The following is a 17,368-nucleotide window of genomic DNA, read 5'->3' as shown; positions in this document are numbered from 1 at the left end:
GTCTACACTCAAAGAAATTGAGTTTCAAAGAAAACCTTTAAAGTTGCTTGTCAAAGGCAACAAGAACTGTAAGCAAAAAATAGATTTAATGCTCTATAACAGCCTTGATTGTCCTCGGCCTCAACAAATTTTGATATCTAGAAGGGAAGAGAAGACTTAGGTACAAATGATATTAACATTTGGAAGTGATGAATCATCCAAATGATTCAATACAATGTAAGTGATATAGAAGCTTAGGGGAGGGAATAATCATTTTCTTGAAGATAAGGAGATCTGCAAAGTAAGATTACAAAAGGCAAAGGAAGAAAGGTAGAATTTTGACTAGGCACATGTGAGAGGGCTACCATTTCAAGATCTAAGGAGATCATGTATATAAAAGACCTTGTAAATTGAAAGTATTACATAAATGCTATTCAGTGAACAAAGGCAGGAAAATAAGATAACATTTTAGGAAACAAAGTAATTGTAGGTATCTGGAATATAAAGTTACAAGAGAAAATAGTGAAGTCTAAAAAATGAAGTAGGGACCAAATCATTGAATGACAGGCTAGTATATTCTATTCTGTTCTATATTCATGGGGAACTAATGAAGGATTTGAGAGGGGAAGGTTGACCTGCTCAATGCAAGTTTAAATTGAAGTTTTCATAGTTGGAAAAAAAAAAAAAAAGGAGGACTAGGAAGAGATTTTAGCTATTTATTGTACTTGGGGATTAAGAGAGGAAAAGGAGTTAGAGATAATTCTACCACCTCTAAAAGTGATGACTATTAATGGTAGTGTCATGAATAGAAATAGAGAAATCTTAAGAAGTATAGGGAGTGGTTCCATTTAGGTATTTAAAATCTGAAGGTCTGTCATATGGAAAAAGCATTAGAGTGCTCTGCTTGGCTAACAGGGAAGACAAAAGAAGGCAATTGGAAAGAGCTTGATTTCAATTTCATGAAAGGAAAGAATTCCTAAAAATTAGACCTCTCAGAGTAAACTTAATTGTCTCAAGAAGAAATAAATTTACCTCGCTGGAGGTTTCTCAAGTTAAAGTTGGATGATGTTTACTTTTAGGATATTCAAGAAGAGATTTTTCAACACATACATACACATGTATATAGATTATAACTATAGAAATGAGGCTTTAAAGTCCTGGTCAAATACTCAATCCAAGCAACAATAATCATATTTTTTAAAATGCTTGAGATCACTAAAAATTGGATACATTCAAAATGAAATAATCCTGAGGTTCTACCTAATAGCTATCAGGCATAAAACATACACACACACACACACACACACACACACACACACACACACACACAAAGGAAAATGACACATGTTGGAGCACAAGCACCCTTTTTCTTATGTTGATAGGAATTGGTTCGGAATCCAACACTTAACGTGCAACAAGAAAATTGGATTTACACACATATATTATATCTAGGTTATACTGTAACACATGTAAAATGTGTGGGATTGCCTGACATCTAGGGGAGGGAGTAGAAGGAGGGAGGGGAAAATCTGGAAAAATGAATACAAGGGAAATATAAAAAAATTACTCATGCATATATACTGTCAAAAAAAATTTATAATTATAAAATTAATTAAAAAAAAGATAGGAATTGGTTCTGCCATTTTGAAAAGTAATTTGCAATTATGCTTCAAATTTTTAAAAATTGTGTCTACTTTTTGATCCAGAAATTCCATTTTTATACATATTTTCTAAAGATATTTATTTCTATAAAAATAGATTTAAATTTAAAAAAAAAATCTATAGGGAAAGGGACCCATATGTGCAAAAATGTTTGTGGCAGCCCTTTTTGTAGTGGCTAAAAACTGGAAATTAAGAGGATGCCCACCTATTGGAGAATGGCTGAATAAATTGTGGTATATGAATGTTATAGAATATTGTTATTCCATAAGAAATGACCAGCAGGATGAATACAGAGAGGCTTGGAGAGACATACATGAACTGATACGAAGTGAAATGAGCAGAACCAGATCATTATACACTTCAACTACATGATGATCAGTTCTGATGGATGTGGCTCTCTTCAACAATGAGAGGATCCAAATCAGTTCCAATTGATCTGTAATGAACAGAACCAGCTACACCCAGGGAAAGAACAATGGGAAATAAGTATGGACCACAACATAACATTTCCACTCTTTCTGTTACTGTTTGCTTGCTTTTTTTTCCCCCCTCAGGTTATCTTTACCTTCTTTTTAAATCCAGTCTTTCCTGTGCAACAAGATAACTGTATAAATATGTATACATATATTGTATTTAACATATACTTTGACATATTTAACATGGATGGGACTACTTGCCATCTAGGAGAGGGGTTAGAGGCAAGGAGGGAAAAAGTGGGAACAGAAGTTTTTGCAAGGGTCAATGTTGAAAAATTACCCATGCATATGCAGCTATAATAAAAAATAAAATAAAAAAAAACCCTTATAGAAACATGTTTATTGCACTTCTTTTTGTAATGGCAAATGAATAGAAATTAAAGGGACTGTCCATCAATTAGTGAATGGCTGAACAAATTATGATATATGAATATAATGCAATTATACCATAAGAAATCATGAAAGCAGTAATTCCAGGAAATACTAGAACACTTTTATAAACCAATAATATAGAGTGAGGTAAACAGAACCTAAAGCATAATTTATATAATAACATTATGAAGACAACTTTAAAAGACTTAAGGAATTTGATCAGCACAATGATGAACCATGATTTCAGGAGATGGCTGAGAGGATTCTGGGAAGATGATGGAAGAGGTCGGAACATTCCAAGCTGTCCATATTTCTTCTGTAAATGATGTAAAACAGTAGTTCAGTGTGAAAGGAGAGAAGCAAAAATAAACAGGACTTCAAGCAGAACAGTGGTCCTCCTGGAACAACTGAAGAGGGATCCCATGATAGAGGTTTCTTGGATGACAATAAATACCTCCAGGTTACCTCCACTGAGCCCTGGGAGCAGCTGGAGTGGGAGTTAGCTTTAGACTCAGCCACCAGAATTTTCACCTCTCAGACAGTGTGCTGAATTGAGAATCTAAGCAAGGTAAGATTGAAGGAAGCTCTGTGATGCTCAGATATGGTCCTGGTTCCTTCTCACCCATAGTTCTTTCACTGGGTGTAGCCGATTCTATTCATTAGTGAACAGGAACTGATTTGGTTCATCTCATTGTTGGAAGAGAGTCACATCCATCAGAACTGATCATCATATAGTATTGTTGTTGCAGTAAATAATGATCTCCTGGTCCTGCTCATTTCACTAAGTATCAGTTCCTATAAGTCTCTCTAGGCCTCTCTGAAATCATCCTGCTGGTCATTTCTTACAGAACAATAATATTCCATAACATTCATATACCACAATTTATTCAGCCATTCTCCAGTTGATGGAAATCCACTCACTTTCCAGTTTCTAGCCACTACAAAGAGGGCTGCCACAAACATATTTGCACATATGGGGTCCCTTTCCCTTCTTTAATATCTCTCTGAGATATAATCCAGTAGAAACATTGTTGGGTCAAAGGGTTGGTCACTTTTTGAAGATAGTTTCAAATTGCTCTCCAGAATGGCTGGATGTATTCACAATTCCACCAATAATGTACCAGTGTCCTAGTTTTCCCACATCCCCTCCAACATTCAGCATTATCTTTTCCTGTCACTCTAGCCAATCTGACAGGTGTATAGTGGTATCTTAGAGTTGTCTTAATTTGCATTTCTTTGATTAATAATGACTTGGAGCATCTTTTTCATATGGCTAGAAATAGTTTCAATATCTTCATCTGAAAATTGTCTGTTCATATCCTTTGACCATTTATCAATTGGAGAATAGCTTGATTTCTTATAAATTAGATTCAATTCTCTATATATTTTGGAAATGAGGCCTTTATCAGAATCTTTGACTATAAAAATGTTTTCCCAGTTTATTGTTTCCCTTCTAATTTTGTCTGCATTAGTTTTGTTTGTACAAAACCTTTGCAATTTGATATAAATTAAAAATTTTTATTTACACATATGGAAACTTAAGCAAACAGAGTTAGATGGCTTGCTTGGGGTCACACAGCAAGGTAAGTGTCAAGTGTCTGAAGCTAGACTTGAAGTCAGTGCTCCTGACTCCAGGGCCACTGCTCTAAACATGTCTAATTCATATTGTGCCTTGCACACTACAGGTATTCAATAAATGTTGAGCTACACAGAATTCAGTAAACTTAGGCAGCCTCCGCTCAGAGATGATGAAAATCATCAATTATATGCAAGAGTTTTAAGATCAGGAAAAAGAATCAAATCTATTCATAGTATAGACATTTTCTAAAACAATGAAGAAAACACTAATTTAAAAAATTAGACAAAGTTGCAAAATTTGGACAAAAAAAATCATTTAATTCATCCTTTACTTTTTTTTGTGATGGGAAGGTTTATATGCAAGTAAGATGGAGAGAGAAGCAATCCCAAAAAAGAATGTTTGTATCAACCATAGAAGTCGAGCCCGGCCACTTGTGATACCTTTTTGACTGTAGGGGAAGAAAAAAAAGAACATTAGAAACATAGTCATTTTCATTTTTCTTAATAAAGGGAAATAAGTGGAATAAAAATCAAGCTAAAGACTTATTTTCTTGCCCTGGTCTCTGAAATCCTTATTAATGTCTGAGTACCTAAAGACAAGTTCAATAGGGGAAAGTTGATTTATAGCATCTCACACAAGTGGGTTTTTTTCTGGCTAAGAATTGAGAATTTATTGAAAATTATCTAGTTTGTAATTTTCATGCTTTCTTAGAACCATTGCTAAATGATTTTAGGAATGCTTTTCATGTAAAGGTCCTTCTGATGAAATGTGGATGGTCCTTACCCCTCTTTCCCAAATAGGGAAAATATTTAAGATATAGTGTTGCCTTTTATTTTTTCTTGACTTGCCAAAATAAAGCATAAAATGATTTTAAATTGTAATTAAAGCACTAAATGGGACTATATGTTAGATTTCATGTAGCTTATATGTAGGTTCATAAAATTTAAATCTGAAAGGAATCATGGAAATAGTCTAGTTTAATTCCCTCATTTTGAGGATGAAAAAAGGCAAATGTTCTGAGATATGAAGACCATAGTCACATGGTCACAGAGGAAGGTAGTGGCATCCCCAAAATGAGAACTCAGGTCTTATGATTCTAAATGCTCCCTTCCCTCCCTATTAGCAAAGTGTTCTATCCTCATTACTTTGTATATACTTAATGCATGTATTAGCTGTTTCCTGGATACTTTGTAAACTCCTCAAGCAAAGGACTTTCGCTTGTCAACCTCAGACAGCACACAGTTAAATTCAGACAATAAGATGGTGCAGTGATAGAGCACCAGCCTTGAATTCAGGAGGACCCGAGTTCAAATCTGGTCTCAGACACTTAACACTTCCTAGCTGTGTGACCCTGGGCAAGTCACTTAACCCCAGCCTCAGGGGGAAAAAAAAAAAGAAAGGAAAAAAAATAAATACAGACAATAATAAAATTTTAGTTGATAGATCAATTTTTCCTTGATACCATGTTACCTCCTCCTAACTAGTGTGTTACTATTATAAAATTTTTACACTTTGTCTCCTTTGATCCTGTCTATTTATTACTATTGTAAGGATTTCTTTATAAACATAAAAATGAAAGCAGCATTTATGCTCCAATTGGAGATTTAATGATACCAATTAACCCATTTTTTAAACCAATTTTTAGATTAAAAATTTTAGATGAAAGCTATTTTGAAAAAAAATTTTTTTTGGCAACCTCTTTTTTTGCACAATATGTATTTTTAAAACTAATATACTGGGATATGTTATGATCTGGACACGGTTTATCTACAAAATTTGCTAGCACCACTTGTCCTTACTTGCTTGAACCATTTGGTAATTTCAAGAGATTTTATAACTAGATAACCTAGTTACACAAGGTATCTCTATTACAGATGCAACCACGAAGTCCTGAGTAAAAAGGAATACTGTATCTTATTCTTTTTCCATGTTCTAATCAAATTAAGAGATCTGAACTTCAAAATTCTAACTTTTCAAATGTCTGAAAACTTCCCCCCCATCTCCCCCCAGTATATGGCCTTGCAAAATGAGGGAAGCACAGGGTCTAAACCTAATTTTATGGTGTGAGATGATGATATTTACCAGGGAGGGAGGGAAGGAAGGAAGAAAAAGTTAAGAAGGAAGGAAGAGAAAGAAAGAAAAGGAAGGGAGAAAGAAAAAAAGATGGGCGGGAGAGAAGGGAGAAAGGGACAAAGAAATAAGTATAAGAAAGAGAGGGAAGAAGGAAGAAAGAAAGAAAAAACAAAGAAATCACTATTTAATGACTTAAGACTATGAATACTTTGCAGCTGTGCCAAAGCTAATATTAAAAAAAAAATTATTACTAGATTGTTTCCTAAACCAAAATATTTTTTCAAATTTTGTTTGAAATGGCTATAATTTTGAACAGAACTTAAATTTTCATCCTTTATCCCTGGTCCTGACTGAAAAGGAATCAAAGATAGTAAAAAAAAAAAAAAAAAAAAATTGGTTGGCTTGGAGTTGTGTAACTGGTTTCAGATCCCTGTTCTTATACTTGATAAATGTATGACCTTTAGAAAAGTTTCAACCCTTCTGGGCTTCAACATCTTCCTTGATAAAATAAATGGGTTAGACTAGATCAAAGCTTCTTAAATTATGAGTCATCATCTCATGGAGTTGGGTAACTGAATGTGGAAGTTGTGAAAAATCTATAAAAAACAGTAAAAGGTTTCTGAATGCAGTGACCAAAACTTAATTTAAAATCAAACATAATGAATCCAAAAAGTTTATGGTAGCATGTTGCATCAGTGTAAATTCAGTGTGGTCTTGGTTCTGAAAACAATATGAGCACTTTGTATTAAATATGCATGAGTGCTGCCAGACACTTCTTGGCTCAGATTTGAGACAGGGTTGTGTAAAAATTTCTTGAGTGAAAAAGGGTCATGAAGTCTTGGACCAGATAATCTTTAAATTCTCTGATTTTTTAATTTGAATAATAACTTTCCTTCAAAATACTGAATATTTTTTTTTGGTTTGGTTTTTTCCTGAGGCTGGGGTTAAGTGACTTGCCCAGGGTCACACAGCTAGGAAGAACACTGAATATTTTAAAACTAATATGCTGGGATATGTTATGATCTGGACACAGTTTATCTACAAAATTTGCTAGCACCACTTGTCCTTACTTGCTTGAACCATTTGATAATTTCAAGAGATTTTATAACCAGATAATCTAGTTACACAAGGTATCTCTATTACTTTAACCCAGTTTATTTCTAATTTCAATGAATTTTTTAAAAAGAGGGGAGGAAGTTGAGATTAAAGAAAATCCCAGTCACTTACTTGCACAGTATCATAGCATATACAGATTCTCCCACATGAATCAACCAGGCAAGCCAATATCTGAAACAGAAAGTCATTGCTGATTTTAGATGCACTGTCTCTGATAAGTGAATGCTGTCACAGAAATATAATAGAAAAATGCCAGCTAACTGAGAAATAGATGTTGGTTTAAGATTAAAATATAAAAGATCAGCAATACAGGCTTCCCAGATCTCCATGAGTCTCTAAAATACTGCATGGTCTATCTATTTGTTCCAGATCTCACTTACCCATTACGCATGAGTTCAAGATGATTATCCACCAAAGACTGAGTAAAAATCCCAAGAACTCCAAGTTTCTGATAGGGGATGCTCTGAGGCCAGAAGACTACCCACTGAAAGAGAAGCAGAAAAGGAACAGAATACACATGAAGTCACTTGATAGGCATGGAAACTTTCCCTTTTAAGAGAATGGCTGTAAAAGAATCCCTGGTTTTACAAAACAGGAACTGCCCCTTATCTGTATTTGAAAGACAGCTAGCAAACTGAGCTGTAGCCACACATATTAGATCATCACAGCAATTCTGAATAAAATCCATTAAGTTCCAGTTCATCTGTTCCCAATTCTAAAAATCTAACAAAAGAGGAACACTATGTATGTAGTTTAAATTCTAGGTACTCATGGAAAAGTGGACAAAAATGATAAGTTAGAACAAATTTGACAATATTAAATAATTCTCCAGAACTGTATGTGTCAGCTTGGACAAATTTCTTTCTGAAAGAGATCATGACTTTCATATTAAAAATGCTACTGCTTCCATGAAGTCTTCCTGTGGTTTCCACCTGTAATGGCCTTTTTTACTCTCTGGTGGACTATCAAGGTAATTGTGTACTTACATTCTTTTACAGCTGTCTTAATGTCCTGTAGATTTTGAGATTCATAAGGGCTGGGCCCCAGTCATGTCCCTCTAAACCTAGTACAGTGCTCTAAATACACTAGGAACTCAATGTTTGTTGAACTGAACCTTATTCATTATTCATAAATTTCCATTTACCTTTCCCATTTGTAAGACTGGAGTATTAGAAGATAAATGACAACTTTGTTTTAACTGTCTCATTTATATTATTCTGAACACCTTTCTCCTAGTTACAGAGTTCATTTTGTTAAAGTTCCCCTTCAGCCTCCAATTAAGTTCTTTTCTTAAGATTTTCCTCTCTTGTTTTATAGTTTTTCATGCTGTTTCTCCCTTTTTATTTAAATTATTTCTGAAATTCCCAAGTTTTCTCTAAGTGTGAACAGTCACAAATTCTAATATGAAATTCCGGTCAGAATACTCTCTATTCTACCTTAATAAAATTACATTCCATCAAATACTATTACAGAACCCTCTCCCACAAACAAAGGCATAACAAAACCATTTTTATACCCTAGTCCTCCTGCCTAATATAACGTCCAAAGTCCTTAGCACACTACTCAAAGCTTTTCATAATCCACTTATTTCTGGGCATTATGGCCATTTCCCCTTTTAACAATCAATGACCCCAACCTATTTCCCATTTCTTCACTTCTCACTGCTCCATCACCCTTTGCTGCAGAATTCTACTCTCTCCAGATCCCATTTATCCTTTATGACCTGGGTTAAGATTCACAATCTCTTCATGATCTTTCAGAGAATTTTTTTTTTACTCTGCCTCATGTGTGGGCCACTACATAAAACTTGCTGAAGTTTTTTTTTTTTTTTAATAGTATTTACTTACCAGATATATACATGGGTAATTTACAACATTGACAATTGCCAAACCTTTTGTTCTAATTCCCCCCCCATGGCAGATTGTCCAATACATATTAAATATGTTAAAGTATAAGTTAAATACAATACATGTATACATGTCCAAACAGTGGTTTTGCTGTACAAAAAGAATCGGACTTTGAAATAGTGTACAATTTTGCTGAAGTCTTTATGTCCTCATCACCTAGCCTCTAGATGATCTAGTCACTGCTTCATGGACCCTAGAATAATCTTTCTCCTACCATTCCTTTTCCAGTTCTGAAACCATAATCAAGTCCATTCTGCCTGTTCCCAGACATTACACGTGCTTTGTCTCTCCCACCGTCCATTAGCATGCAAGGTCCTTAGGGAGCTTATGTTTGTGCATCCTCAGCATTTAGCACAAAGATATCCAAATAGTTCTTCATCTTTCATTTTGGAAAAGGACCAATGACATCATGGGGTAATGTTATCATTTGCAAACTGATTTGCATTTAAATGAAGTCATCAGGCTTACACAGTAAGCACATAAATGCTTTTATTGATTCCTCTTGTCTCCTGTACTGGTCACCCGGCACTCTCATAAAGCTATCCCGACAGGTGTCTGGTCTCCCTAATTTGCCCCTCCCCTGCGCTTCCTTCTGGAGGACTGTGACATTAGGGATGAGATGAATTGGATATAAGTGAGGGTCGGGAGAAGGACTGGGCCAGCAGGTGGAGGACCGCCTTCACAATAATGCTTTACACCAGACGTTAAGCTTGTGTCCTCTATTGACCTGTAAAATTCTTGAGTAACTTGCATTTCCTTGTAGCTCCTGCCTAAACTCTTACTAAATGTTGCTCATCTGCGCGCTGATAACTGGATTTCTTCACACACACACACACACACACCCCCTCCTGTTAAGCAGGTACTGCAAGTATTTTTCCCATTTTACCTGTAAGGGAAGTTGAGATTGAGTTGTTAAAAAAATCAAACCAACACACTTTTAGTAAGTGGCTACTAAGTGCAGAGAAGGATCATGCGGCCAGAAGTAGAGAAAGCGCCCCTCTCCCCAATTCCAGCCTTCTCACTGAGGGAAAGAGAGTGCTTCCGCCCGCGTCTATTCCAGCATCCAGGATGGTCCAGCCCGACTACCCCATCTACATCCAGACTCTGGTAACCAAGGCAACACAGGAATCGGAGGGGGAGGGGGAAGGAGGGATCTGCCCGCATGCGCACGAGCCTCAAGACCCTCAAGAAGAGAGGAATCCAGTGCGCTTGCGCTGCTTGGACTTTTCAAATTCCACCAATCCTTACCGCGAAGTAGACCAGACCCACGGCTGTGACCACCATGCCCACCGGACTGGCCCTCCGGAAGTAAGAACCCGCCAGCTCCGAATCGGTCTTTTTTTTCGCCTCCATCCTGATTTCGCTTTGCTAGCTCAGAGCACGGCTTCCACCCCCGTAGCTAGGGAAAAGTGAACCAACCCGTTCCAGGACTGGAAGGCGCGTGCGCAAAGGCCCGGGAGACTGGACCGAGAATGGAGGCGGAGGGGAGGTCCGAGAACGCAGCCCACTCACCGTATAGTAACTGAAGGACACCGCAATGACTACCAGCGCGAAGAGATTGCCTCTCTTGAAGTAGGCTGCTCCGCTCCTCGCCGCCTCCATGGTTGCACTGCCCAGAGCGGACTTCAGAAGCAGAGCAAAGTGGACAAAGTGGGCGGGGCGGGGGCGGAGCTGGGAGTTTCCTGTAAAGCACGCGGAGGGAGCTTTCTGCACTGGCCTGCCTTTGGGGTCCACCCCTCCCCAGGCGTGTAATGCACACACCTGCACGTGCTCCCACGCACCCGTGCATGCATGTGTCTGGGGGGAGATCAATTTATATATTTTATATATATATACATATATGTAATATAAAATTAATAAAGTTACTATCAGACCTTTTGACACATAGATTCGATTTCTTCCATTTCCCAAGTAAACTGTGGATAAGAACAAAGTTCCTATGTACACCACAATATTTACAATCTATATTTACTTTTTTAAAATAATTACTTTTTTATCATAGTTAAGAATTCCAAACAAAATAGGTGCTCGTTGATTAGGGAGTGACTAAAAAAAATGGGGTACATGAAGATAATGGAATGATGTGTGTGATGAATAAGTACAGGAAAGCTGTGATTTTCCTTTTTCTCATTTAGAAGAAATGCACATGTTTAATCGACAGTGGAATGCTTGCTCTCTAGGGGAGGGGAGAAATGGGGAAGAAAAAAATTGGAACACAAGGTTTTGCGGGGATGAATGTTGAAAACTCTTTTTGCGTGTATTTTGAGAATTACAATAAAAATAATTTTCAAAAGAATTTTTTTTCCAACAGAAAAAAAAATATTCAGAGTTACTAAATGTCAAAGAAATGCAAAATATCACTTCAGCTACCACCTCATGCTCATAAATCTGTCAAAGATACTAGGAAGGAAAATTCTCATTAGAGGGGCTATGAGAGGATAGACGTTGTAATTTCAATGTTGACAGAGCTGATAATTAGTCAAATGTTCTGGAAAATAATTTGGAATTATATAGGGGAAATTAATACATTAATTATACTCTTACATAGATACTTCTTTCTTGAGCAAATATCAAAAAGAAAAAAATTGATAGAAGGAAATGGCAGCAAAATGTTCAGAGCATCTTTTTTTTTTTTTTTTTTTTTTTTAAATGATAACAAAAACCTTGAAATAAAATAGGTGTCCAACGATTGGGGGAAAGGCAGAACAGATCACGACGTATGAATGCAATGTAATTTTAATGAGTTGCAAGGAATGATAAACAAAAAGAATTTAGAGACCCACAGGTATATTGATGAACTATTCTAGAATGAATAATGCAAATCCAAGAAAAAATATACACAATGACTTCAACAATGTAAATAAATTTGACATGGAGAGACAACAAATTTAACTCAAATACATTGTAAATACTTTACTGTCAAACAAAACTGTGTCAACAAAACAATTTTTTTAAAAATTAAATTTTTGTTTAAATGAATTTAAAAGTGGAAGTTAAAGAAATCTTACCTTGGAGGAACTATTGCTGAGTCAACTCTTTCAGTATGCAAGCATGCACTTTGGCCTTTTGAACTCATGAAGCGATTGGCTTCTAATAAGAGAGAGAAAGGTTTGTTCTGTTCTTTCTGTTAAATCCCACCTACAGGCCCCTGGAGCAATTTTATTTATAGATTGAATAATGATAGACATGTAGGGTTTGCCTAAAAAAATTAAATATTGTATTACTGGATTCCCTTTCTTCCCACTTTTCCCCCTCTTCCTCTTTCTCCAAATAAATTTTGTTATTTTTTCTCTATAAATAAATCTGTTGATAGTTTCATTGGTATGGAATGGAATAAATGAGTTGATTTAGCAGTATTGTCATTTGTAATTGTGTTGCTACTGCCCAGTCATGAGCAATTTATCTCTCCATTTATTAAGGTCTGTAAATAAAAAGGCATTTTGTACTTGTAGTCATGTAGTTCCTGTATATATATGGCAAGGTGATTCTTACATATTTGTATGTTCTATGGTTATTTTGAATTTGATTTCTCTTTCTAGTTCTTCCTGAGGGTTTTATTTGTAATACATGGAAAGACTTATTTTGTATCCTGTAAATTTACTGGTTATTAATTGTTTTAATTCCTTTTTAATTGGGCTTTCTAGGGTTAATTATTTTGTTGCTTCTTTGTTTATGCTTATTCTCTCAATTTCTTTTTCTTGTATTATTGATATAGCTAGCATTCCTAGATAAATACTATTTACCATATTAAAGAAATGCCCATCTGTTCTTGTGCTTTTTAAAAACAGAAATAGATGTATTTTATTAAAATAAGTTCCTTCATCTATTGATATAGAAGAAAGATATGATTTTCTTTGTTTTGCTATTGATAGTTTCAATTATATTTAAAGTATTCCTAATATCGAACTGACATTAAATTCCTGATAAAATCCTGCCTGGAACAGTGTAAAATCTTTTAGATATGATGCTATAGCCACTTTATTATATAAGATTATTACATATAATATACATATAATATATATTATATAAGTTATTATATGTTATTACATTATATATTATATAAGTTTTTTCTGTTAATGTTTATTTGATATATTTTTCTATAATGTTTTCTCTCTGCTCTCTTATGAGAGACAAAGGATTGGTTTAGGTATGAAGATTATATTTAAAGCAGCACTAATTAAATACTAAATTTGATTCTCAGCTATTTTATTAATAGAGGAGTATCTTCATGGGCCCACAGGCAAATAGTCCTGGTGACAACTTGATGACTTGAAAGTCCATTGCTTGGGAAGAATTGTGTCACACTCATTTATTTTAAAAGCTGTTTTTTTGGCAAAAGGTTGCCTCTTATTTGCAGCATTTTTTTTTTAAAGTGTGTATTTGTGAAGAACAACCAAACTAATAGTAATACCACAGATTTCTACAAGTATATTCCTAAAGCATGATGAGCAGTAATTTTTACTAATTAGAATACTTGATTATGAAAATGACTGAAGCGGAATAATTTCTTGGTACTTTTAGGTAAATCTTCATTTGTAGATTACAAAAACTGTCAACCACACTGGATTAAACTTGGTTATACATACATACATACAATACACACACATGTGTATGTATATATTTGTTTTACTATTATATGAAGATTTTATTTTATTTTTTTTTCCTGAGACAATTGGGGTTAAGTGACTTGCCCATCTAGGAAGTGTTAAGTGTCTGAGGTCAAATTTGAACTCAGCTCCTCCTGACTTCAGGGTGTATGAAGATTTGAAGGAAAAAAATATATGCCTTTTCCTATTGTTCGTTGGATTATGTAAGAAATGTTGGGACAAATTCAAAAAGTTATTTTCTAAAAATACCTGTGATTTTCTATGAAGTATCTTTATATTTGTATTAATAGTTATAGCTTCTAATTTCATCTTCAAATAAAAATGCATGTGTGCACATGCATACAGAGAGAGAGAGAGAGAGAGAGAGAGAGAAAGCATTTACAGATTTCCTGTCACAATGGCTGCCTAAATGAGAGGCATATTGCTCAGCTGACCCATACTTAAAACCCTGAAGTTCACACTACTGAATAAAGCCAAAGATAAATTATAGTAAGTTATTTCTTGACTAAGTTGAGAACTGTGAGCCAGCCAGAATTGTAGGACAATAAAAAAGGGGGCCACCAGTAGAACCAGTGCAAAGTAGTATTTCAGTGGCAGTAAGAGCAGAGGGTTCTCGAGGTTAGAAAGCAATAGAGGCAAAGGTGTCAGACTGGGACACCCCAGCCCCAGGGGCTCTGAAGACCCTCAAGTTCTCTCTTGAGATGTCAGAGAAGGCCCTGAAGATCCAATGTTCTGAAGCTCAAAGATCTATGGGGGACTAATCCCTAGAGTGGAAGGTCAGTATAGGACTCTAGGGGAGTGGGACAATTCTGCTCCTCCTCTCCACTGACTCTGGCACAAAACCTCATTTCAGGAATGAAAGCTGAAGATTTGAAGAAATAAAACTTCAATTATTACAAAAAATTACTGTATATCTAGAGATTTCAAAAGAAGGAATGAGTGATTTTATAACTGCAATCAGAGATTGGATGGAAAAAGGGATTTTCCATAAGGAGTACCTAGAAGAAACAGATTTTTTTTAAAAATGAAATTAAAATTCTTAAAAAAAAAAAAAAATTGAAACAAAAGTAACTTGGAGGGGAAAAAAAAAAAAGTAGTAAATTTTACCCATGAAATATACTTCCTGGAAACAAGAATAAACAAAGACTAAACAAAGAATAAAGCCTCCATGAGATGCCAGTAAATTTTAGGATATAATCAAAACATTGACAAATAGAGAAATTTCAAGATATCTAATAAAGGGGAGAACACTCACTGGAAAACAGTTTAAGAAGAGTTAATTTAAAAACCATTGAAATCTAGCCATTAGAATTCTGAAAAATCTTAAAAGGTACATTTATTTGAGCAATAGGAAGGAGCTCTATGATGATATAGTGTTAACATTCTAATGGAGGAAAAGAAACTAGAATACCATTAGAATTTTAATGTCTTCAAAGAATATTAAGGGAATTAAATTAGAAAAACAAAATTCCCCGGGGAAGTATTGGTTGTATTTTGAGAATCTGAGGAAGAAAGAGAAAGGCAAATAAAAAGGAATATATTGAGAGGAAAGGAGGAAGAAGGGGTAGAACTTACTATTTCTCATAAGAAGAATACAGAAAGGTGAAGTGTTATCAGCCATAACTTGAAACAAGGTGCTAAGTGATTATGTACTTAGTACTTATTAGTGTTCACAACTTTAAGAGAGTATATATATATATATGGAGGAGATCCACTAGTCAAGGAGATTCACAAATTGGGCAGAAATATAAACAAGAAGCTCTCAGGCCAGGGTGACAAGAAAGCTAACCAGGCCCCAGGAAAAGGTTCAAGACTTTGAAGGAGAAAATAAAGAATCTGGACTTAAACTCCTGACAGCATTTGGGATTATTGGAACTGAACTGAAACTAAGGCTGCTCCCAGAAGCTCCCCAAGAAATCCGCTCCCAGAGAACATTATACTTTAGAGAAGAAGAACATTACAGTGAAGGAATCCAGGTTGGGGGATTGGATATAAGATGAATGTCACACGCAAACACAACACACATTCATAAAATATCAAATTCAACAAGGGATGGAATAGCCACAAACAAAAATAAAATCCTGATCAGTAAAATAATATTTTAAAAAAGGATGAAGAAAATTAGAATATAAGAGAACATCTTGTATTCCCTGACAAGTAGAAAATACCTAAACAAATTATGGTATATGAATATAATAGAATATTAGGACTCCATAAGAAATAACTGAAAGAGCTAAGTGCAATGAATTCTTATGAACTGACACAGTAAAGAGAGCAGAACCAAAGAAAGGAACAAAGACATAAGGAAACATTCTTTAATCATAAAGAAAAACAACTTTAAGACCATGTTCAACAAACATTGTTCATTTCCTAATTAAAATTACACTCAAGGCACAAAGACATGTTTCTGGACATGGTCACTATATGGATGTTTGACTTAGCCATGGTTATTTGTTGTTTTTTCTTTTGATTTCTAATTGGGAAGGGGATCCTAGGAGGAAGTTTAAGAATAGTATGCCCCACAAAAGATCTTTAAAACATTTTAATGCACAGAAAAAAGCAAAAAGAACTTTGGAAGGAAGAACCTATGAGGAAGATTTTGATAATAATGTGTAGAATGTTTACATACTTTTAAAAAAATCAGTAAGAAATATAGAATCAGTTTCATAGAGTATATTTGTGTGTTTTGTTGTATTATGAAATTAACTTTTCTGTGATTAAGTTCAGAATTTTTTAAAATTAAAGGAACATATGTGTATCATAGAAGGATTTTATAGTATCTTTTCTTTTTCTTTCAAATAAACTGTTACATAAAGTTGTAATTGTTTTTAAATAGTTGATAGAATTCCTTTGTACAATCCATCTAGATTTCTAGATCTAGAAACTGATTGGATGCCCAGCATTTGGAGAATGGCTGAATTCATTGTACACAGCAACAGCAAGATTATACAATTGATCAATTCTGATAAATGTGGTTCTCTTCAACAATAAGATGATTCAAGCCAATTCCAATGTTCTTGTGATAAAGAGAGCCATCTATCCCCAGAGAGAGGGCGGTGGGAATTGAGGGTGAATCACAATAAAATATTTTCACTTTTTTGTTGTTATTTGCTTGCATTTTGTTTGCTTTTTCATTTTTTCCTTTTGCTCTGATCTTTCTTGTACAGCATGATATTTGTGGAAATAAGTATAGAAGAATTACATATGTTTAACATATATTGAATTACTTGTCATCTAGGGGAGAGGATAAGGAAAGAGAGGAAAAAAGTTGGTTTTGCAAGGGTGAATGTTGAAAATTATCTATAAATAATCTATTTATGTTTTCAAAATAAAATGCTTTAATAAAAAAAAAAATCCATCCAGTACTGAGTTTTTTGTATTTCATTTGAGAATTTATTTATGGCTTGTGCATTTCCTCCTCTGAAATTGTTTTATTTAGAGTCTTATATGAGTCTCTTATATGAAACTCTTATATGAGTCTGAGTATTTTATGTCTTGTAAATATTCATCTTTTTATTTGTCAGTTTTATTGGCATAAATAGTTTCTAATAATTTTGTTATTTATTTTTCATTTATAAATTCTTTTTCATTTTTTAT

The 17,368-nt window shown here is 34.6% G+C and overlaps 1 protein-coding gene across 2 annotated transcripts; it reads right to left on the bottom strand.

Moving 5' to 3' along the window:
- Nucleotides 1-2,439: 2,439 nt before the first annotated feature.
- Nucleotides 2,440-10,836, bottom strand: TMEM254 (transmembrane protein 254). Of its 2 annotated transcripts, none has more exons than XM_074296696.1 (4): nucleotides 10,677-10,836; nucleotides 7,638-7,741; nucleotides 7,369-7,428; nucleotides 2,440-4,516 (listed from the first exon to the last, which is right to left on the bottom strand). In XM_074296696.1, the coding sequence occupies exons 1-4, from the start codon at nucleotides 10,764-10,766 to the stop codon at nucleotides 4,396-4,398; spliced, it is 375 nt and encodes a 124-aa protein (XP_074152797.1). In that variant the 5' UTR covers nucleotides 10,767-10,836; the 3' UTR covers nucleotides 2,440-4,395. The 2 variants fall into 2 exon arrangements, with proteins under 2 accessions (XP_074152797.1, XP_074152796.1); XM_074296695.1 differs by lacking the exon at nucleotides 10,677-10,836 and adding an exon at nucleotides 10,413-10,600.
- Nucleotides 10,837-17,368: the final 6,532 nt, after the last annotated feature.

Source organism: Sminthopsis crassicaudata, chromosome 2 (assembly GCF_048593235.1).
Source record: "Sminthopsis crassicaudata isolate SCR6 chromosome 2, ASM4859323v1, whole genome shotgun sequence".
Lineage (NCBI taxonomy): Eukaryota > Metazoa > Chordata > Mammalia > Dasyuromorphia > Dasyuridae > Sminthopsis > Sminthopsis crassicaudata.
This window is presented reverse-complemented; position numbering and strand designations above follow the sequence as displayed.

Bases quoted from the DNA above. Each gene is read 5' to 3' on its own strand.
- TMEM254 (XM_074296695.1), bottom strand. From the start codon at position 10,517: ATGGAGGCGAAAAAAAAGACCGATTCGGAGCTGGCGGGTTCTTACTTC. The intron at 7,429-7,637 runs GTAAGTGAGATC...TTTCTGTTTCAG, and splicing joins CTTGAACTCATGCGTAATGG to ATATTGGCTTGCCTGGTTGA. The intron at 4,517-7,368 runs GTAAGTGACTGG...CTTCCCCTACAG, and splicing joins TATGCTATGATACTGTGCAA to TCAAAAAGGTATCACAAGTG.